The sequence below is a fragment of the Lemur catta genome, chromosome 1 (assembly GCF_020740605.2).
Source record: "Lemur catta isolate mLemCat1 chromosome 1, mLemCat1.pri, whole genome shotgun sequence".
Classification (NCBI taxonomy): Eukaryota; Metazoa; Chordata; class Mammalia; order Primates; family Lemuridae; genus Lemur; species Lemur catta.
Genome location: NC_059128.1, coordinates 272,825,299 through 272,849,231, shown reverse-complemented (window position 1 = coordinate 272,849,231; position 23,933 = coordinate 272,825,299). Strand labels below are relative to the sequence as shown.

At 34.1% G+C, this 23,933-nt stretch overlaps 3 protein-coding genes across 3 annotated transcripts; all 3 read left to right on the top strand.

The window, feature by feature from the left end:
* The first annotated feature begins 2,117 nt into the window (after positions 1 to 2,117).
* LOC123642681 (keratin-associated protein 19-3-like) lies at positions 2,118 to 2,391 on the top strand. Its single transcript, XM_045558053.1, has one exon. It carries the CDS (start codon positions 2,173 to 2,175, stop codon positions 2,389 to 2,391), a length of 219 nt encoding a protein of 72 aa, XP_045414009.1. The 5' UTR covers positions 2,118 to 2,172.
* Positions 2,392 to 14,851: 12,460 nt separating this feature from the next.
* LOC123642677 (keratin-associated protein 19-3-like) lies at positions 14,852 to 15,064 on the top strand. The gene has a single exon (XM_045558037.1). It carries the CDS (start codon positions 14,852 to 14,854, stop codon positions 15,062 to 15,064), a length of 213 nt encoding a protein of 70 aa, XP_045413993.1.
* A 5,654-nt stretch (positions 15,065 to 20,718) lies between these two features.
* Positions 20,719 to 20,921, top strand: LOC123642671 (keratin-associated protein 19-4-like). The gene has a single exon (XM_045558024.1). The coding sequence runs from the start codon at positions 20,733 to 20,735 to the stop codon at positions 20,919 to 20,921; it is 189 nt and encodes a 62-aa protein (XP_045413980.1). The 5' UTR covers positions 20,719 to 20,732.
* The last annotated feature ends 3,012 nt before the right edge of the window (positions 20,922 to 23,933 follow it).

Genomic DNA, 23,933 nt, shown 5'->3' with positions numbered 1-23,933 from the left:
TATGGATCTATGTATTTTTATATGTATATTTTACAGCTAAAAATCACTGTATGAAAAATTATCACATGCGTTATTTCTTAAAAAAAATTCTGGTTCTTATTTGGCCATTAAGGTTTTCCACGTATGTCTTCCTTGGTTTTATATCTCAGATGGATGCATACTTAGGCATCCTGAACAAGCAAAAATTAGCTATCAATCACTCTTGCATTACCTGTCTGAGTTATATGGGCAAAATGTGATATCCTTAATACTGTTTGAGTTGTGATTCTATGTCTTCAAAAGGACTCACTGAGAATTAAAAATTCAGCTTATCAACTATTTCAAGTTCAGATGAGAAATAAGAATGAAATAATATTTGAGTAAAAGGAATATGGCAAATACTGGGTCAAATCCTACTCTATAAATCAAAAGGCATATTACACCATCTTTTTCTGCCTTAGAAATGTACCTTGCTAAGGGACAGTCAGTGTTGCACAGATTGTGGTAGCTATGATAGTTACTGTCAATTTACTTAGAATTTCTTCATTAGTTCGTTAAAGAATATTTAATTCCCTAGTTGCTGTTTAGAAAAAATGAAACATCCGATTTAGGGAATTTATCTTTATAAAATAATTGTAAATCTCACAAAAACTCAGCAGCATGTTCAAAGTCCCATAAATTCAATAAGTTGTTAGTGGTCCAAGTCAAGAGACAGGTGCTACATGGAGATTAACAAACATAGAGTTAAGTTGGATCCAGTTGACTAGCTCAAAGAAGTGACCCGAGGGACTTCAAAAAGCCCAAGACAAATTTCCTCACATATTTTTCTTGGTTCTGTGTCATTTCATCATTGTGCCTTCATTTTGAAAACTTTAAGACAAGTTCAGTTTTAGAATACTCTTTTAACATTTGAGAAAGCCCTAGGAGATGGTGTATGCTTTTAAAAACAGTACTTTAGTGAACTATTAATAGATGAGTTACCAGTTAGGGACTAGTTAGAAATTGCCTTTGGATAAATGAGTCCAAAATAGAAATAGAAAAGCAAAGGGAAAGATACTGTGGTGAAAATGAAGAGAAGGCAGAAACAAAGACGCATTGACTGGAAGAAGTAAATGAACGCCCGAGGGAGAAAAATATTGTCAACTTCAATTTTCTACCTGGCTGCTCCTGATAGGTATTGAGAGAATGGGAAGAAGAATGAAAGCTGAAATGAGAACAAAAATAGAGGTTGTATATACACTACTGAAGAAGGATAAAGAATGGAGGGCATTGCCTGGAGTATGCAAAAACAGAGGCAGACGCAATCTGCCATTTTGGTGAGACTTTGAGTAGAATCAGTCATGAAGAAGAGTTTGAGGATTTGAATGAAACTGGAACTGCTATTCTGATAAGTCTGCATAGGAGATGGATTTTGTGCTTTTCATTTCTGAAATTAATTGTTACATGTTTTGCAATCAAAAGGTTCTGAAGCTGGTGGGTGCATAAAGCCAGAAATATTATAAAGGTTATTATGATGAGAATACTAAGGATCAACATGTGCTTTCATTTTCTGAGTCCCTTAACTATTGTGCACAGTCAGTCATTTAAACCTTTTTTATTTCAAATGTTTTTCTATATTCTGAATGTAGGCACTTTCCTAAGCCCTCACCTTGAAAATAGGTTTGCTTTTTAAGAAAATGTAGAATTAAGATCTGTAAATTGAATAAATAGCTATAAATTTATTTGGATATAAAGTTACCAATTTGGAGGTTGACAGAACAGAGAAAATTTTTAATTATAAGGGGAATACCATTAAATATAGATGATGTAATACACCTGGTAATAGGCGATTGTATTTAGCATTTGGAATGTACTTATTTTGAAAAGTCAGCTATTTCATCTCATAAAAGCAAAGCAATAAGTTCATGGGCATCCTATAGGACATTAAGTAAGCTGAAATATTTTAATGAGAGTGAGGCCCTCTCAGTCTCATGAGACAGTAAATTAATGAGTTGTAACATGAAAGGTAATACAAAGAATAACACAAATGGAAGGTATACACGTGATAAATCAGGTATGCATGTGATAATTCAGGAGGCTATACACATGATAAAGCGTGCTCTGACCAGAGTATATAAGCATCCTCTGTCCAAGCTGCCATTCATATTCAAGATCTTGCCTTGAACAGCAAACCAACTCACTATCCCTGACACCATGAGCTACTACGGAGGCTACTACGGAGGCCTGGGCTACGGCTATGGAGGGTTCGGTGGCCTGGGCTATGGCTATGGCTGTGGATGTGGCAACTTCCGCAGGCTGGGCTATGGCTGTGGCTATGGAGGCTATGGGTTCGGCACTGGGTTTGGAGGTTACGGATATGGCTGCTACCGCCCATCCTGCTATGGAGGGTATGGATTCTCTAGCTTTTACTGAATACCCTGCCCTGGGAACCGGTATCTGAGGCCATGAGAAGAGTACCCAAATTTAACTGCAATAATTCAAACAAAAAGATCACCCTGGACCAAGCCAAGATCAAGAGCATTTAGCATTTAAGATTTTAAGAATATTTATCATTCCACAATTATTTGCTTCATATCTCCTGATGTCTCTTATTTGTGCTTTTATGTCTGTGAGATTACTATGTTCCTCATGCAATAAATTTTCCTAACTTAAAACAACATACATGGCTTTTATTTTTTTATTTAACTCAAAATGTCAAAGTGATCATTTTTAATTGACAATGAAGAAAATAAGCTACTATATGTGCTATATGCCATATATAATGAAATAATTATGTGTATACATGCACCTACCCATATAGCTGTATTTGTGTGTGTGTGTGTGTGTGCATACATTTGACCCTTGAACAACATGGGCATATGGGGTTTAGGGGCACCAAACCTCATGCAGTTGAAAAATCCACATATACTTTTTTTTTTTTTTTTTTTGAGACAGGGCTAGAGTGCAGTGCCATCATTATAGCTCGCTGCAAGTTGAAACTGCTGGGCTCAAGTGTCCTCCTGCCTCAACTTCCTGAGTAACTGGAATTACAGGCATGTGCCACCATACCTGGCTGATTTTTCTATTTTCTGTAGAGACAGGGGTCACATATAACTTTTGACTATCCAAAAATTCAACCACTAATAACCTACTGACAACTGGAAGCCTTACTGACAACATAGTCAATTAACACATATTTTATATGTTACATGTATTTTTACAATAAAGTAAGCTAGAGAAAAGAAAATGATATTAAGAAAATCATAAGAAAGGAAAAACATATTTACTTGTTCATTAAGTGGAAGTAGATCATTATAAGAGTCTTTATCTTTACAGTCTTCACATTGAGAAGGCTGAGAAGAAGGAGGAAAGAGAGAGGTTAGGTCTTGCTGTGTCAGTAGTAGTAGAAGTGGAATAAAAGTCAGGTATAAGTAAACTCCCTCAGTTAAAGCCCATGTTGTTCAATTGTCAATTGTATGTACATACACATACATAAACCATAACACTCTCTTTATTTATTAATTTAATTTCAGAATATTACAGGGGTGCAAACACTTTGGTTGCATATATTACCTTTGCACTGCCCAAGTCAAAGCTACAGGCATGCCCATCCCCCAGAAAGTGTGCACTGTACCCATTAGGTGTGAATTTACCCATCCCGTCCTCCCCCCAACCACCTGCCCCATGTCCTATGAATGTTACTTCCATATGTGCACATAAATGTTGATCAATTAGTGCAAATTTGGTGGTGAGTACATGTGGTGCTTGTTTTTCCATTCTTGTGATACTTCACTTAGAAGAATGGGCTCCAACTCCATCCAGTATAATATAAGAGGTGTTAGTTTACCACTGTTTTTTGTGGCTGAGTAGTACTCCATGATATACATATGCCAGATTTTGTTAATCCACTAATGTATTGATGGGCACTTGGGTTATTTCCACATCTTTGCAGTTGTGAATTGTGCTGCTATAAACATTTGAGCACAGACGTCTTTTTTATAGAATATCTTTTTTTCCTCTGGGTAAATACTCAGTAGTGGGATTGTTGGATCAAATGGTAGTTCTACTTTTAGTTCTTTCAGGTATCTCCATACTACTTTCCATAGAGGTTGTACTAGTCTGCAGTCCCACCAGCAGTGTATGAGTGTTCCTCTCTCTCCGTATCCACGCCAACATTTATTGATTTGGGACTTTTTGATAAAAGCCATTCTCACTGGAGTTAAATGATATTTCATTGTGGTTTTGATTGGCATTTCCTTGATGATTAGAGATGTTTAGCAATTTTTCATATGTTTGTTGGCCATTAGTCTGTCTTTTTTTGAAAAGTTTCTGTTCTTGTCCCTTGCCCACTTTTTGATATGGCTGTTTGATTTTTTCTTGCTGATTTTCTTGAGTTCTATGTAGATTCTACTTATTAGCCCTTTATCAGATGTATAGCATGGAAATATTTTCTCTTATTCTGTATGTTGTCTGTTCACTCTACTGATAGTTTCCTTGGCTGTGCAGAAGCTTTTTAATTTGATCAGCTTCCATTTTTTTATATTTGTGGTTTTTGTGATTGCTTTTGGAGTCTTTTTCATAAATTCTTTGCCTAGGCTGATGTCTATAAGAGTTTTTCCAATGTTTTCTTCTAGAATTCTTATTGTTTCCTGCCTTACATTTTAAGCCTGTTATCCATTGTAAGTTGATTTTTGTGAGAGGTAAGAGGTGAAGATCCTATTTTAGTCTTCAACATGTGGCTATCTGATTTTCCCAGTGCCTTTTATTGAATAGGGATTCTTTTCCCCAGTGTATGTTTTTGTCTGCTTTGACTAATGGAAGAGAACTAAGGATCCAGATATAAAACCATCCTTATATTGTCATCTGATCTCTGACTAAGCAGACAAAAACATAACACTCAATTTAAAAGAAGCTTCTTTCTTCCTAACGCTAGACCACATCAACCATATCTTTTTCATTTCAATCTTTTAGCTAGATAACATTGGTATTTAAAGTCTGCACTAAAATATCAGCTGTTTAAACTATCATAGCTAAATTGAGACCAACAGGAAGAATAAGTACTTTTATGTGCTTTTCAAAATTTACATTTATTTGGCCCCTTTAATGATAAGAAAAGTACTGATAAAACAAAAACATCTCTGAATATACACTGAAAATGAACTTCTTTTTGTAATCTTTTCGTCCTCGTCAACCGCGGTATGACACTATGTTGCTGTTCAACATTATCAGCACATTGAAATATTCTGCAATTCACCAAGAAAACTTAAAAATCATTGTCATCACAGGTAAAGTCATCCATATTGAAGGACATGGCTAGCCTGTAGCTTCATACACCCTAACCAAGTCTCTTGTAATGTTAACCTTCATTTAACAACCAACCAGCAATAGTGGGCTTTTTCTTGTTGGTACTTCAAATAAGTATTTGCCTGAAAAAAATATATAATAAAGTACTATTGGTTTTCAAAAAATATAATATTTTTCAGTACTGAAAAGAAAGTGGATGTCTTTTGTTTGAGTTTATCAAATTTATAATACCAGGGGAATAATATGATAGGATTGTGGAGCTGGCAGGAGTACTATAAAGTTTACACACTGCTTACCCTAATACTACCTTGATTGAGAAAGAACCTCCAAAAAGTGAAATGATTTGCCAAGGATCAAAAATGCCATAAGCAGTAGAGCCCAGACTAGAACCCAGTTTTACCGAATACCAGGCATTCTAGTTCCCCATCGCACTAACAAAACAAAACAAAACAAAACAAAACAAAAACCTATTCTGTTTGCTGTCATAGGTAGCATCTGGAAAGTTCTGATCATGTGTCTCTAAAGAGTTTAATTATCATGGCTGAACAACCACCTCTATTTATTTTGATTTTTAAATATCCTGTTGTAGAATCTTGAACTTAATCATTTTTAATTTAGCTGTATCTGCATTAAAAAACTGGTAAATAGTGCCAAATCCAAACTCTATTTTTAAAAGAATTAGGATAACATATTCTAAAAACTCAGACTTGTTTACTGAACATATGGATGAATTTGTTCAGCCAGATACTATGACCAATTATTTCACTCAATTCAAGTGTGGTGTTGTACTTTCACAGTAAATAGAGCTGGGTGGATATATCTTGGCGTCACCATTGGAGTTCTATACTATTTAGTTTGACTGAGTAAAACAGGATTTCAAATAACCATTTTATCCCCTAAGTGGTTAATGGCATCACAGTGTGAAGAAAGACTTTGCATATCTAAAGATAACTATATAACTTCAATATAACTATTTGAAGAAGGTAACACTCACAGTTTAATGCAGTTTTATCATATTATTATATCTCTAGTTGTTGGATTGTACTGATTTGTGCTGAAATGAAGAGAACAGTTTCAGAATAAACTTCCTCCTGACGAAAAGCTGTCACCTGGTCTAGGGAAAATGCATTGTAGGAACTTCGTCCCCACAACTGAAGAGAGATCTGGCAAAGCAAAATAGGCAGTGTGACATCATTAAACCTGTTTATGTGCAATTTTATAGCTTCCAGTTGAGTTAATGAGAATTAAATATTCAAATTAACAACTGTCTTTTAATTTAGGATGCACTATAAAAATGGAACAAATTCAAAAGGGACCAAAGAGATGAAGAATAAGATGGGAGATAGTCAAAAGTTTCTTAATGGAGACAAAAATAAAAGCATTAATCATAAAATAAAAATATGAATAAATTGGATCTTAGTATATTAAGAAATTCTGTTCATTATAAAGACGACATTTTAAAGTGAAAAACAAACCACATGCTGGGTAGAAAATATTTTCAAAACAAAGATTTGACAAAATATCTGTATCCAAGTATGTAAAGAGTTCCTACAAATTAATTCTAGAATATTACAAACCCACTTAAAAATGGAGAAAATACTTGAGCAGGCATTTCAAAAAAGAAGATGTCAAAATGACCAATAAGCATATAAGATGGTGCATAAAATTATTACTCATCAGGTAAAAACCAAATTAAAACAATAATTAGATATTATTACATGCCCACAAGAATGGTCAAAATTAAATGGTCTGAAAATGAAGTGCTGTCAAAGATGTGGAGTCACTGGAATTCTCTTACATTGCTGATGAGACTGTAAATTTAAAAAACATTTTGGAAAACAGTTGACAAGATCTTCTGAAGCTATAATGATGGTTTCCTCTGCAGTGGTCCCCAGCCTTTTTGGCACCAGGGACTCTTTTCATGGGAGACAATTTTTCCACACACCAGGGTGGGTGGTGGAGAGGTGGTTTTGGGATGATTCAAGTGCATTACATTTATCATGCACTTTATTTCTATTATTATTACATTGTACTATATAATGAAATAATTATACAACTCACCATAGGTTGGGAACCCCTGCTCTAGAGAATACTAACCAAAAACAAGTAATGGAAACATTTTGGATATTAGGATATGCTTGGTATATAGGTAGTGTGTGCATATATACAAAAATGCATCAAATGTTATACTTAAATTTATATTATGATATAACTCATTATAGCATACATTATGCTTCAAAGAAAAGAGTTCACACAAATGACATAAAATGAGGGTTATATGTTTTTCTGAAGTCAGAAATCACTGGAACTCATTTCTTCTTTAAATCCTTATTGTTCAGATGCAGTATTAGCCATGCGTGGTGAGAGGCAGGATACTTACCTTTAAAGACTTCAGAATTCATCCATCCCTTCAACAATTATTTATTGTGTTGCTACTATTGTTAGTTATTGCACAGAGGTAAACAAATCCAGTTGTGAAAATGCACCATTTGAAAATTTCTTATTGAACACTAAAAATAAGTGGCTATATTTCTGGTCATATAAAGTTAATAAGAAAAAGGGTGAAGGTTAAAGTTAAGGGCAAAACTTAAGGAAATTAACCACATTTGAAGTCAGCTTTGGCTGTAAGTCACTAACTGCTTAGAATCAGCTGAGGAACTTTTATCCTCAATTAGTGTTTTCTACCCCTTATCTTTTAGTATCATACCTATGTTTTAGAGATTCTGAAAACATTTCTAATGTTAATGACTATCTTCCTGAATTTCATAGAGCCCTTGAATTTAAATTATCTCTTTATATCTAATACCTTGAACATTTAACAACTTAGTAGACTAGTATGTTATTTCATGAGATGAAAACTTTTTTAAAAAAATCACAGGATAGGCAAAAAGAACACATCTGAAGCTGTTGTGGTAAAAGTGAAGATACAAGACAAAGGAATTAATTATAGATTGAATAAAACTTGATGGTGCCAAAAAGAAAACTTGCCTATTTCACAATTTCACCTAGCAACTATAGCCTAATGAGTAATGGGAGGACAGAGGCTGAATGCTATTTTAAAAAAGATTTTAACATTCCTGTTAGAATGACTGAAATTCAAAACACTGACAACAACAAATACTGGTGTGTATATGGAGCAAATGAATTCTCATTCACTGCTGATGCAAATGCAAAATGGTACATCAACTTTGGAAGAGCAGTTTCTTACAAAGCTAAACATAATTTTACCATACAGCCCAGCAATTGTATTCCTTGGTATTTATCCAAATGAGTCGAAAACTTATGTCCACATGATAAACTGAAAACAAATGTTTATAGAAGTCTTATTTGTAATTATGAAAATGTAGAAGCAATCGACATGTCCTTCAATAAATTACTGGACAAACATTCTGTGCATTCACAAAGGAATATTAGCAAGTGATAAAAAAGAAACGAACTATTAAGGAATAAACAAAGGAATCTTAAAAGCGTATTGCAATTGCAAAACAATAAGAAGTCAATGAGAAAAGGCCACAATACTGTATGATTCAAATTCTATGACACTCTGGAGAAAGAAAACTCTGGAGACAATAAAGGGATCCATGGTTTCTAGGAGTCTGGGAGAAGTAAGGAAAGAGTAGGTGGAGCACAGGGGGATTTTTAGGGCAGTGAAACTATTTTGTAAAATAGAGTAATACTGGATCCATGACTTCATGAATTTCTCAAAACCTATAGAACTGTACAATACAAAGAGTGAACCTTAATGAAACTATAAACTTTAGTAATACAATACACAATGTGATATAATAATAATGTATCAATATTGGTTCATCAATATTAATAAATATACAAAACTAATGCAAGATGTTAATAATAGGGGAAACTGCAAAACTGTTCTAAAAAATCTATTAATTAAAAAAAGAAATTTTATAAGATATCGTATGTGTAGGTAAGGAAGTAGTAAATGTAAAGACAGGGAGAAAGATGCAATGTACATTTTTGGAAGCTTCTTGGATAGATATAATATTAGAGAAAAGGGTCAGGATTTGGGAAGGGAACCTCTGGTCAGTTTTTAAGCTGCTTCTGAAATAATTTTTGAGTACTGTGTTTGACCTCAGTTTCTGAACAGTTTTGTCTCATGGCTGTTAAAGTCCATAGAACTATATAACACAAAGAGTGAATTCTAAGGTAAACTATGGATTTTAGTTTATAATTATTTATTGATATTGGCTTGTCAATTAAAATTTTTTTTATTTTGCAAAGTAACATGCAAAGAAAAATAGTAGCTATGATGATCAATGTTCTAAAATTAAAGAAAAAATAGACTTTTTTGTTTCTAGAGTTCTTTACTGGTGTTTACAACAGCTGAGTTGGCTTTCAGATGTTTCTGTTTCTTTATCTCCAAAGGAGATAGATAATTCACTTTTTAGGATAAAAAGTAAGGTGCTTTAAAAGGATATGATAGATTCTAGAGCTTTGAATTTCACCCGTTTCTTTAATTTTTATTAAATTCATAAGTGAAGGTTACCAATCCAAGGAAAAACCAGATATGAAGAAATATTTAACTGAAGCATACAAGAGTATCAAATATGATTGTTGTAACATGCTTGGCTGTGAAGAATTCTATTTGTGGTCTGGTATGTCCAGACTTTGAAGATACAGCAATTCCTTCTCATTAAATGATGCAATAATTTTTAAGGGCTACCTAACTTGGCAAGAAAGCAAGCTCAAAACCTTAATGAACGTGAGGGCCTCTCCCTGTGTCACGGGACAATGAATGAGCTTTGCTAAGTAACTGTAATAAAATTAATGGCACAAAAGGAGGAAATACATGTGATTTATCACATGCTCTGACCAGGGTATGTAAACCTCCCTCTACAAATGTTGATATTTACACTCAGGATCTTGCCTTGGATAGCAAACCAAACTCACCACCCCTGACACCATGAGCTACTACGGAGGCCTGGGCTATTGCTAGGGAGGATTCGGTGGCCTGGGCTATGGCTATGGCTGTGGATGTGGAAACTTGCGCAGACTGGGCTATGGCTGTCGCTATGGAGGCTATGGATATAGCTGCTGCCCATCATGCTATGGAGGATATGGATTCTCGGGCTTCTACTAAACTATTGCCCCAGGAACCCAATGTCTGAAATTATAAGGGGACTTTCCAAAGCTGATATCAATCATTGGACAACTGAGATTTATTTGCACAAAAGAATTTAGCATCTCAGAATTTCAGATAATCTTTCAAGTTATACCCATATCTCCATCTCCTAATATCCTCTACTTTTGCTTTTTATAACTAATTATATGTTTATCTTTTAATAAAACATCCTAATTTGAAAACACAGTCTGGTTTCTGTTTTGTTCATGAAACTCAATTATGCATAAGGATGATGGTTACCTTCTACTCTGTTGTCAATGAGGGAAGATATCTCCTGGACTGAGAATCCATTTTTTTCATACACCTCTCAAACATGCATGCAGGTAGACAAATAAATAGATAGTTCCAAATAATAATGATTCTAGATTGAAATGAAAATAAGAGCTTCAAAAAGATTAGTAATTTGATATTCTTTAATCTTTTGCTTTTATTTAGGTAATATGCAGACTTAAGTCAAAAACAAAACAATGCCAACTTAACATAGGCATATATTTATATATCAAATATGTATGTTTCATTTAATTCAACTCCCATGTCTCAATTCCCTAGAAATGCGTCATGAATCCTTCTGTACTTTCAACATGTGTTTTTTTTTGCTTTTTCATTGTAAGAGCAAGCAAATGATAACAGATGAAACCATATCACTAGGCTAACTACTCAAGTACCCCTTCTTTCTAAGAATTTTTGTATTTTGTATAATCTCACCCTGTCATTCTCTTCTGCACACTATTTCATTTGACATTTTCATTGAACAGGAAATCCATAAGTCACTAATGAATTGGTGTAGAATTTTTTTCAGATGAAGTTAACTCATATGTAACTTAAAACATTTTAGTTTTTTTTCAGTTGACTTTCCCATGGCATGATATGGCATTCTTATTCACCATCATCATTAGATTGAAAATTTTGCAATTTAACAAGGGAAAAGTAAGACTTTATCGTTAACTAATTTATTTTTTAGTTTAGGCTGATCACAAGCAAAGTTCAATCCAAAGAGCTTTCTTACAAAGCTGATTTCAGTTAAACCTCTTTCCTGATAACAAATAGGCAAGAGTGGGTGTTTTATTGATGAAATAAGAAAAAAAAAACATAAAAAATTAGTGTTTTTCCTAAAATCAAATTATATACTCAGCTAACAATATAAAATTCAGATATTTTGTTTAAATTGGTCAAAATTGGTTAAACATGCTTGATTTTGTCACATAGTAGTATTATAAAGTTGCTGAACTAGAATAGACACTAAATGACAGCAGTGACATTCACCTCATCTTGTAGGTTAAAAAAATAAACAACTCCCAAAAGTTATAACAGCTCTACTGGCAGAATCAGGATCAGGACTATGGCCAAGTTCTCCTGAACGTGGGTGCCATGAGGCAGTCTCCTTTGCCAGTCTACTTTCTCCCTGAATGCAGCCAAAGGGAGTATTTTGAACGTTCTGCTCAGTTTCTGGGGATTGAAGGAGGATTCCCTTTCTTAGAATCACTATTTCTATAACAATTTACTGTCCTGATATAGATAATTGAGAATCTTAAATTCAGTGTTAACTTTATCTAGATTTCACCTAGATTTGTATCTATATGCATATCTATTCATATAGATATACCTATAGTTATCTGTATATATACATCTATATCAAAAGATCAAAGCCTTTATTTGAAAGGCACGAAGTTAAATTTGCTCTACCATCAGGAATCATCTATCCTTATAGTTGATCCTATTTGGGGGTTATAGGGTCACGATGTACAGTGAGATATAGTTGTGTGGTCCCATTACTTTGCACTTAGTCATTCAGGTTAACATAGTTCCAAAGCTAATGGAGATGCCCTTCAGGGCTAAAAATAAAAACAATCATCAATGTCTTTAGGTTGAGAAGCATTGTGTATGACTCTCATAGTAAAATACATTATCAAATTTCATTAATGTTTATCTAAGTGAAGAAAATTTTTTTGAATTTACAGAAAAAATATCCTTAATTTCCAAATAAAAACTATCATTTGGTGAATAGAAGACTTTATTTTCCCCATTTCACACATCAACACAAAATCTCAGCTTCACAATCAACTTATCATCTTATGGTAGAAGTCTCTCAAAAAAAGAATAACAAAGAAATAATTGTCCAAGTTTTTGAGTCCACTGAATTAAGCAAAAACAATAATGTCAAAAGAAGTACACATTTCTCAGTTTCCAAAGGTAATCAGTATCCAAAGGATATTACCATTCTTCTATTTTTTTCAATCAGGAAAATAACCAATAAAAAATAATTGGCTGTTTTGGTTCATGCATGTCAAGGTATTATTTTACAACTTATTCTTGATCATGTAGATATATATACACACACATACGTATTTATAGATGTGTGTATGTATACCAAAGTGAGATATTTATATATATATCATTATTTGCTTCTTTGCAAATATATAAATAAATCAGGGCACATTTCATTGTTGAGCTTTTATTTAATTTGTAAAATCTATTGCTTTTTATTTCACGTGGACACAGCTATGTGCATCAGGAACAACACAAATTAGCCCTTAGTCACGGTCACACAGTCTAGCAGATTTATCTAAGTATTCATGAGATTCTTAAACTTGTTAGATTTATTTGTTATTGTCTGGCTTCAAAATTACTCATTGAGAATGAAAAATTTTCCCAGCAGTTTTCCTTTCCAGGAAAAAAAGTGAAGATAGAATGAACTTTGATAAAGTAATAAAAGGGATTTAACAACCAAGGCAGAATATTGAGTTAAATATTCCTTTAAAACCTGAAAGCCATTTGAATTCATATTTTACCTAGGGACTCACTACAAGTTGTGGCAGACAGAATTTATTTTTTCATTCGTCCAACGAAAATTTTTTTTTGTTTGTTTGGAAGAGCAGTGAACAAATCCAATTGAGAAAATGCATTATTGACATGTTACATATAAACCTCAAAACAGCAAATACCCTCAGCAACATGTATAAAATTATGTAAAGCAACATAGTGCTTAAAGACCCAAGCCTAAGATACAGTCAGATTCTGGTCTGGCTTAAACTTGGTGTTGATTTGCTATCTCCCCAGAATGAGCTGAGGAAATCTGTGAGGACTGGCCAGCTGCCCTTGCATCCTTGCTTTCTGTCCCAGTCATTTCAAAGCTGCAAATTTCATAACCTAAACTTTTATACCCCCATAATAAGCTGAAATAAAAATAAAAAAATAAATTTAAAAAAATTGGAGATTTTAAGGCATCAAGATTTTAATAACTCTGTTAAAAATATTATATCATCCAGAGTCTAGAAATATGGTTTCAAAAATTAAAAAACTTAATGAATAAGTGAGTAGCATGAAAAAAAAGGTTTGCTAATTGAGAGAAAATAAGTGGGTGAGGCACAGAGAATTGGAAGAACAAATATAAGGGCAAAAACACTGTGGTAAAATTAGGTCTATGAGTACAAGGTTGAAAAGGAGTGGAAAAATGACTAAGAACGAATATCTAGCTGGTGCTAGTATGTATTAGGAGTGAATGCATAATATAATGTAAAGAGGTTTGATAAAAAGAACTGATACATAGATTATGAGGAAGAATAGATGTCTGTAAAGCACAGAACCAAGATCAACTGCATTTTTACATAATATTAATGCTTTAGGTAGAGGTCATTCTAGAAAAGTGGGTAATGGGATAAACAGAATATTTTTGAACAGATGTTCAGGTTGGTTACAAAAGTGAGTTTGTTCTCTTGGATTATACTTCAGTTTCTGAAATAAAGTTTATTTTATTGATAAACTGAAAGGATGTTTTGCAAGCTAATAGCTTAAATCAAAATAGTTTTATATTGTGCCTATATGTATTTTGTTCCTATTCCTTTGTATATATCACAGATGACCAGATTTGTTTATTCAAAATGGTTTCTTTGCTTTTAAAGGAGGGAATATCCTTTATTTCTCAACCTGAGAAATAAATTTATTTGAAAAATTTGCTAGATTTAAAAGTGTTAAACTTGATCAATGTATTTGAATCTAAATGGAAGTAAAATATACCAATTCAAAATGATATAAAAATGAGAAATAGGAAAATATTTAATGACAAAACACTATCAAATACAAATACAAATGATACAATATGGTTGGTAAGGAAGAATTCTATTTAGGGAATTTTTTACTTTGCAACTTTGAAGGCATAGACTTTCTCCTCATTCTTAAAAAAAAAAAAAAAAAGAATGTAATCATTTCAAGGGTGTTCTAACTAGGCAGCTAACCAAGCTCAAAAATTTTAATGAGTGTGTGCCACTGTCGTGTTAGCAGATCAATGAGTTGCATCACGTAAATGAATAACTTGGAATGCTACAAAGGAATGGCCACAGTTGTCATCATATGCTCTGATCAGGGTATATAAGCCTCCCTCTACACATGCTGACATTAACACTCAGGATCTTGCCTTGAACAGCAAACCAACTCATCCCCCCTGACACCATGAGCTACTATGGCAGCTACTACGGAGGCCTGGGCTATGGCTGTGGAGGCTTCGGTGGCCTGGGCTACGGCTATGGAGGCTTTGGTGGCCTGGGCTATGGCTGTGGATGTGGCAACTTCCGCAGACTGGGCTACGGCTGTGGCTATGGAGGCTACGGGTACGGCTACCGCCCATCATTCTATGGAAGGTACGGATTCTCCGGCTTCTACTGAACTACTGCTACAGAAAACCAACATATGTTACCATGAGTGGATTTGCTAAAATATTATTCAGTCAATGGACTGAGTTCACCATAGGTCTTTTAGCAGGTGAAATCTAAGAATTTCAAGGAACTCATTGAATAAATGCGTCTGCATCATGTCTTCTTGCATCCTCAGCTTGGGGGATAATAGCTGGTTTATGTCCAATTCCAATAAATGACCTAATTTGATATTAAAAATATGGTTTCTGTTTGGTTCATTTAACTCAATTATGGGTAAATACTTATATTACTTTTACTAATCGTTAAGTAAAAATAGAATACACACATGATTATATATACATATAAATATATGTGTATATGTATATAAATTGACATACAGAAAATAGCTCTACCTTCAGAATCAGTCATCAAACCAATAGAATATAACTATTTTCCTTTAGTTATATAACTTTAAGAATTGAATTTCACAGCAAAAAAATCCAACTATGGAGTTTTAAGTCTATATGCATTTTAAGAAAAGTACTTATTTTATAAATTTCAAATATTATCTATTTCAATTTCTCAAAGGAGTTCAAAATTGTGAACTGATCTTCCAACTCCTTCAAAAATTTCCATTGTCTCCTTTTGTTTTTTAATAAAATCAGGTGGTGTTAGATATGCCTTTGATGGATATATCTAGCATTTGAAGATGCTAGACATTTGTATTAGTCAGGCTTCTCCAGAGAAACAGGACCAATATCACGACAGGATAAACATAGATACATAGAAAGACGTTTACTATGAGGGATGAGCTCACTCGAGTTTGTTCTGTTCAAGCCCTCAACAGATTGGATGATACCCACACACACTGATGAGGGTGATCTTTAGTCAGTCTTTAGATTTAAATGGTAATCTCTTCCTGAAACACCCTTACAGCCATACCCAGAAATAATGTTTTACCAGCTATCTTGGCATCAGTTATCCAATCCAGCTGATACTTAAAATTAACCAGAACAACATTCATATCATTAAAACTGTAATCAGAGCAAACTTTCCACAATTCTCATAATCTATATCCCTAAATCTTTCGGAAAAGTAAGCTATCTTTTTTTATGAATCTTTGCGTTATAGATAATCTTCTTTTATTCATAATTTTCTGTTTTTATCTAGTTTGTTATGCATGTAAAATGAGCCTGACCTAAAAGTCCTTTATAAACTGGATGATAAAATATGACCTTCAGTCATTCAACTCACTTCAGTTGTCCTTTTATGGGAATATTGTATTTATCATAATTATGTTGAAGAATTTGTACTCCAATAGGGACAATAAACACAGAAATACTACCATAAGGCAAAATTTTGCATAGCTTCAACTGAACAAAAATATTATTTAATAATTTAAAAATATATACATATATATATATATATAAAGATAAATTTTGATAAAACATTACACTTTCAAAAATAACCAAAACAATATTGTTTTTTCAGTGCTGAATTTCAGGTAATGATATGAACGTATAGATGTTTGATATAAGCCAGCAAAATGCAATAAAATGGAGACAAAAATAGAATTACAGAATTAAGGCCAGAATTAAAACTCCACAACACTGTCCTCTAATTTTATAAGCACAGAAACCCAGAATCTCTGACAGAATATATGATTTTTCCTGACAATTACTGGCAAGACTGGAATCAAAAATCACGCTGTCCTGAGACTATACTATGCAGACTCTCTTTTTATGTATGTTCTCCTTGAATGTTTTCAAATAAACCATTGTGAATGTTCTGCCATAGTTACAATAAGAGTTAAATTATCACAACCGATTTTATGAAGATTGGTCCCTTTTCTTAGACTAACACCTGTATTTCATTTTTTTGTTGTTGTTCTGATACAGAGAATTGAGCCAACCAATATTTATTAATAGTTTCTCTGCTTCTGAATGTAACTAACCAGGAAACAATGTTAAAATTCAATTCTGGGTTAAAAAAATACATCATGACTTATTTCAGTTGATGCTTTCGGGGAGTTCTGTGTACTACCACAGTGGGCTGAGCAGAGGACATAGAGCTAAGTAACTCTAGGGAAGGTGGAGCTATACAGCCCGACCCAGTAGAACAGGATTTCACAGGAAGCATTCTCCTCTCATTTGGGTACTATCTCTAGGGACAGTTTCTATGGAGCTGAAAAGTAGTAATCACTATAATTATTATGACATTGATATTCTTAGTATAATCAATATTCTCATAACTTCAATCTGTTTAAGATAATATTGATCTATATCTGAGGTGAGAGAAAGTGTTTTGAATTTATAACAAAAGAGTTCTTTACTTCCAGGAAAAATGTAAGAGCATTTTTTATCTTCCATCCATCAACATGAGTAGAAACTTGGATCAAGAGTTAAAACTTCCTAAAAAATAATAATGGTGCAAATCTGCTTTTGATCCAATAGTAAATAGACAAAAAATAATATACTCTTAAAAAATCCTATCGTTACTTCTTTCACTTGTGCATACAGGGAAAAAAACAGATGTTACATATTCTTCAAACTGATTTTTCTTGTTCTTACAGCTAATGAGCAAATAGGTTATGCATATCATATACCATATCACGTTTTGTTCTTTGAAAATACATTTAGTATTTATTGTATTATTGAAGTTTTTCATTCATATTCCATATTAACTTCCATCTATAGACACGGTCTTAGGCATTAAAAACAAAGAGGTAGCATATAATCATGATCACATGTTCTGACAAAGCTACACAAGAATATGAAATTTTTTTTTATTATTTCAGCATATTACAGGGGTAGAAATGTTTAGGTTACATACATCGCCTCTGCCCCACCTGAGTCAGAGCTTCAGGCATGTCCATCCCTAGACAGTGAGCACTGCACCCATTAGGTATGAATATATCTACCCTTCTCCTCCTCCCACCTCCCACCTGCCTGACACCTGATGAATGTTATTACTATATGTGCACTTAAGTGTTGATCAATTAATACCAATTTGATGGTGAGTACGTGTGGTGCTTGTTTTTTCATTCTTGAGATACTTCACTTAGAAGAATGGGCACCAGCTCCATCTGGATAATACAAAATGTGCTAGATCACCATTGTTTTTTTGTGGCTGAGTAGTATATACATACCACATTTTATTAATCCACTCATGTATTGATGGGCACTTGGGTTGTTTCCACATCTTTGCAATTGTGAATTGTGCTGCTTATAAACATTCGAGTACAGATGTCTTTATTACAGTATGTCTAGAATGTCTTGTTTTCCTTTAGGTAGATGCTCAGTAATGAGATTGGTGGATCAAATTGTAGTTTGACTTTTAGTTCTTTGAGGAAATTCTTAATGCTAGGTAATTTATTCATAATTCAAAATTATTCATTAAAATAAAAATTTTCATTTTATCAATTGACTGATTTTCTGAAATGGGCAAAAACAAAGGAATTAAATTGGATTAGAATAGCACGGACATTAAAGAGCTAGTCTAGTGTTGGGTTAAATGCTACTCTCATACCAGATAGATGGAACTCATGTCCAGCCTTAAAACATTTCCCAGAATAGCCAGTGAGTTGCTCATATTATGGCATGCATGCCCATTGCCTTGATGTCAGTTAAAGTCATAAAATTTATTCAAATAAATTTTTTGAGTGCCACCTAAATGTTAGGCTTTGTTTTGACTTCAGGCAAGTCAGAGAACAAACATTTTGTAAAAAAAAAAAATGTGTCATCTGAACTGGATGTCATCATGGTAAGTGAAATAAGTCAGGCACAGAAAAACAAATACCACATGTTCTCACTCATATGTGAGAACTAAAACAATTGATCTCATGGATGTAGAGAGCAGAATGATAGATACCAGAGGCTGGGATGTGGGTGGGTGAGGGGATGAAGAGAGTAGGTTAATTGGGTACGAACATACAGTTAGATAAAAGGTATAAGTTCTATTGTTCAACAGCTGAGTTACTACAGTTGGCAACAATGTATCGTATATTTCAAAGTATCTAAAAGAGAAGACTTGAATTGTTCACAACACATAGACATAAGTACTTAAAGTGATGGATACTTCAAATACCCTACCTTGATCATTACACATTCTGTGCATATAACAAAATATCACATGCACTCCATAAATATATCAAATGATATCTGTCAGTACAAAAACTAAAATAAAATAAAACTTTTAAAAATATGTCATCCAATTACGCATTAATCTCAAAGAAAGCTTATCAATATGATTTTAGTTATATATAGCCGGTAAGTTTCTGGAATCCCAAGTTTCAAGACAGAGAGAGGCACATCTGGGTGAGGTTTAATCAAGTGTGAGGTTAGCCTTGCATATTGCTAACTAACTCTCTGGGCTGAGCTAAGGGACTCTGTGAATATCAGACCAACTGTTCCTAAAAAGCTTCTCCTTATCCCTTGTCTTCTTCACAATTGTGACTTACATTTAGAGAATTTCTTAAGTTATTCTAAACTGTACAAATCATTCTGAAACTTCAGATAATTTGAACAGTTGAAATATGTTTTAAACAAGAGACAGCATTATCAACATCATGGAAAGATATGGTTGATATTTTAGGAAAGGCTAGCTAGATACTGCCTGAAAACAAAAAAACTAGGCATAGAATAGGCAAAGAGAAGACAAGGACAAATACATTATATTGATTATGAAGATCTGAATGGAAGGAATACAGTGTTGATTTGAGTAAATAGGTTGTAACTGAAATCATATTACTTGCTTCACACTTTGGTCTGGATATGCAAAGTGATGCATAGTGGAGGAAAGGAAGTTGGGTGATGTTTGAAGTGAGATTTGAAAAACATATACGATACATAGATTAATGATAAAAGGTAGAAAAAGACAGGAAAATGGTGGATGGATGCAGGTAAAATCATCATTTGTCATAGTACTAAGGCTAGAACTTACCGTGGAAAAAGAAACCAGGATCCAAAAAGAGAACTCTGACAAGGCTTTGCATTAATGACCACTGTAATAGTCTCTCTGCTTATGACTCCAATTGTGCTATATTGTTAAACCAGAGCAAATATACATACAACATGCTGGTTTGTATGGTCAAAAATACATATAATGATTGTGCATGGTCAAAGTTCTCAAACTCAAGAAATTAGAAGATGTTTTATTGTTGCTTTCTAGTACGCACAACAGATGAATCAAATCTTTGTTTCTCATGCTACAAAATGTGTGTGGCTTATGAAGAAATTGATAGATTTAAGCATTTTGACTTTGATTATTTCTCAAAATTTTGTAGAATCAATTATAACAACCCCCAAAATACTTGTGGTTAAAATGTATTTAATTAGAAATTCAAGAATATTTAATGTGACTGATGTTAAGGAACTGGTAATAATTCTATTTAGCATTCGGCATGTATATCCTTTGAAGAAGCAGCAATTTATTCTAATAAAATTAAAGCAACAAGCTCAGGGACAACCTAACTAGGTAGCCAAATAACCTCAGACATTCTTAATGAGTGTTGTCAGGGGACAATAGATTAATGAGCTGCCTCAGGCAAGATACTTGTCATGTGGAATGACACAACAAGAAGGGGCATATTTTTTATCACATGCTCTGAGCAGGGTATATAAGTACCCCTCTACACAGGCTGATATTCATATTTGGGATCTTGACTTGAACAACAAACCAAACTCAATATTTCTTACAACATGAGCCACTGCGGCAACTATTACAGAGGCCTGGGCTATGGCTATGGAGGCTTTGGTGGCCTGGGCTATGGCTATGGCTGTGGATGTGGCAACTTCCGCAGACTGGGCTATGGCTGTGGCTTTGGAGGTTATGGATTCGGCTATTGCCCATTCCGCTATGGAGGATGTGGATTCTCTAGTTTCTACTGAATGAATTGCTAAAATTGGAAGCAGAGGGGAAACTTCCAAATGTGTTTTTTCCTATCCTGTGCTTTTATTCCAGAAATATCCATCCATCCTGTTGTCTTCAGCATCAATCGACAGATATTTATCAATGGTTAAGCTGCTTCTATGAATATTTGGTGTCTTTCTACCTCCAGAACTCATCACCTAAATGCATATTCACTATGTGTAACCACTCTAGTCTGTGAACTCATTTTTGGTTTGTTTTGCTTAACACCATTACTATGATGCTATCTTTCTATTAAAATCCTAAAGACAACTTTCATTTTGCTTTTATCTAATAAATGGATTACTTAAAATACAAATATTTTAATTCTTTTCAATGTTTGTATTTTTATTATTTTAATATCTATTTTGGAACAAATGTAAAAATTATTTATGAAGCAGTGAGACCTGTGATTATGTAATGGAATATGATGAAAATATTTCTAGTTCACCATTGCACAATCTTGAGAACATACAAGGTGTCATATTAACAATAAATAAAAATAACTTTTTAATTTGATCAGGTCCCATATATTTATTTTTGTTGTTGCTGTGATTGCCTTTGGGGTCTTCTTCATAAATTCTTTGCCTAGGCCAACGTCTGTAAGAGTTTTTCCCACATTTTCTTCTAGAATTCTAAGAGTTTCACACCTTAGGTTTAAGTCTGTTATCCACCATGATTTGATTTTTGTGAGAGGTGAAATGTGTGGGTCCTGTTTCAGTCTTCTACATGTGGCTTTCCAGTTTTCCCAGCACCATTTATTGCATAAGGATTCTTTTCCCCAGTGTATGTTTTTGTCTGCTTTGTCAAAGATTAGATGGCTATACAAGGATGGTTTTATATCTGGATTCTTAGTTCTGTTCCACTGGTCTGTGTCCTTGTTCTTGTGCCAATACCAAGCTGATTTAATAACCACAGCCTTGTAGTATAGTTTGAAGTCTGATAAATTAAACCAACCATTTTGTTCTTATTGTCTAAAATTGCTTTTGCTAAATGGGGTCTTTTCTGGTTCCATATGAAGTGTAAAATTATTTTTTCTATATCTGTGAAAAATTATGTTGGTAATTTAATAGGGATTGCATTAAATGTGTAGATCACTTTGGATAGTATAGATGTTTTAACAGTTGATTCTTCTGACCCATGAAGAAATTGTCACGAGATCAAACAGACAATCTACAGAATGGGAAAAAATTTTCACATTCTACACATCCAATAAAGGACTGATAACTAGAATCTATACAGAACTCAGGAAAATCAACAAGAAAAAAAATCAAACAACTCTACCAAAAAGTGGGCAAAGGACATGAACAGAAACTTTTCAAAAGAAGACAGAACAATGGGCAACAACCATATGAAAAAATGCTCAACATCTCTAATCATCAGGGAAATGCAAATCAAAACTCCAATGAGATATCACTTGTCTCCAGTGAGAATGGCCTTTATCAATAAATCCCAAAATAAGAAATGCTGGCGTGGATGCAGAGAGATAGGAACACTCATACACTGCTGGTGGGACTGCAAACTAGTGCAACTTCTGTGAAAAGCAATATGGAGATACCGCAAAGAGATACAAGTAGACCTACCATTTGATCCAGCAATCCCATTATTGGGCATCTACCCAAAAGAACAAAAGACATTCTATAAAAAAGACATCTAGACTTGAATGTTTATAGCAGCACAATTCACAATTGCAAAGATGTGGAAACAACCCAAGTGCCCATCAATACATAAGTGAATTAATAAAATGTGGTATATGTATACCATGGAGTACTACTCAGCTATAAGAAACAATGGTGATATAGCACCTCTTGTATTTTCCTGGAAAGAGTTGGAACCCATTCTACTAAGTGAAGTATCCCAATAATGGAAAAATAAGCACCACATGTACTCACCATCAAACTGGTTTCACTGATCAACACCTAAGAGCACATGCAGGAATAACATTAATTGGGTGTCAGGCAGATGTATGTGGGGGGGAGGGGATGGGTGTATACATACATAATGAGTGCGAAACTCACTGTATGGGACATAGACACACTTGAAGCTGTGTCTCGGGGTGGGGGGAGGGGGGACAAGGGCAATATATGTAACCTAAACTTTTGTAACCCCATAATATGCTGAAATCAAAAAAAGAAGACCTATAATAAATAAAGATTAATCAGCACTCAGAAAAAGAATAACTTGCCCTGTCTACTCACTTAGGGTATCAGCCCCTCTCAAATGTCCCTCAAGTGTTCCCATAATTACTAAGGAGAATGTCATTCTCATATTGTGCTGTGCAATGCTGCTGTTAACTGATATGTTCCAGTACCACTGTTCTAGCCAGGCATATCTTTGCTGTTTTCCAACTTCATCTTGTGGGGAGGGAGGAGATTGGGAAATATCACTCATTTCTTGGGTGGAACTAAACTCTACATTAGGGATCTACTTAGGGCTACTGTCCTCATAAGGTTGATCCACCTACCACTGCCATGATGCACTGGAACCCAGTGCTACAGTGTTCTAAGGAAAATAGAGGGGAGCAATTACACCCTGTTAGAGGGCTCTTCATATTCTATAGACCTTCTCATGAATGGATGATGACACAAAGTTAAATGTTAGTAACACACAAGATGCTTTAATGATAAGAAACCCTCTTAGCTATCACCTCTGGCTCCATTACTTGGACTTTTCTTCCTTAGAGATTTCCTCTCTCCCAGAAAATTCCTCTGTCCCTCCAGAGCAACTTTTTTCCAGGCTTGCTCCACAAGTTCTCCAGTCCTGGACAGGCATCCTGGAACATCAATGGCGAACACGGATTGAACCCTTCTCTACTAGGTTTCATAGTCAACTTCCAAAGTGGCCAGTGAAGCCTGTTTTACCAGCTTGTCTGACACGAACAGAGGTGACTGAATCCACATAAATTCAAATTTAGACCTCTACTACTTATTTCGGAGAAACTCATTTTATCCTTCTGTAACTATAAAGAAGGAACATTACTGAATTAATAATTT

What these genes read in the sequence shown, in the direction of transcription:
- LOC123642671 (XM_045558024.1), top strand. Translation starts at nt 20,733, where the DNA reads ATGAGCCACTGCGGCAACTATTACAGAGGCCTGGGCTATGGCTATGGA.
- LOC123642681 (XM_045558053.1), top strand. Translation starts at nt 2,173, where the DNA reads ATGAGCTACTACGGAGGCTACTACGGAGGCCTGGGCTACGGCTATGGA.
- LOC123642677 (XM_045558037.1), top strand. Translation starts at nt 14,852, where the DNA reads ATGAGCTACTATGGCAGCTACTACGGAGGCCTGGGCTATGGCTGTGGA.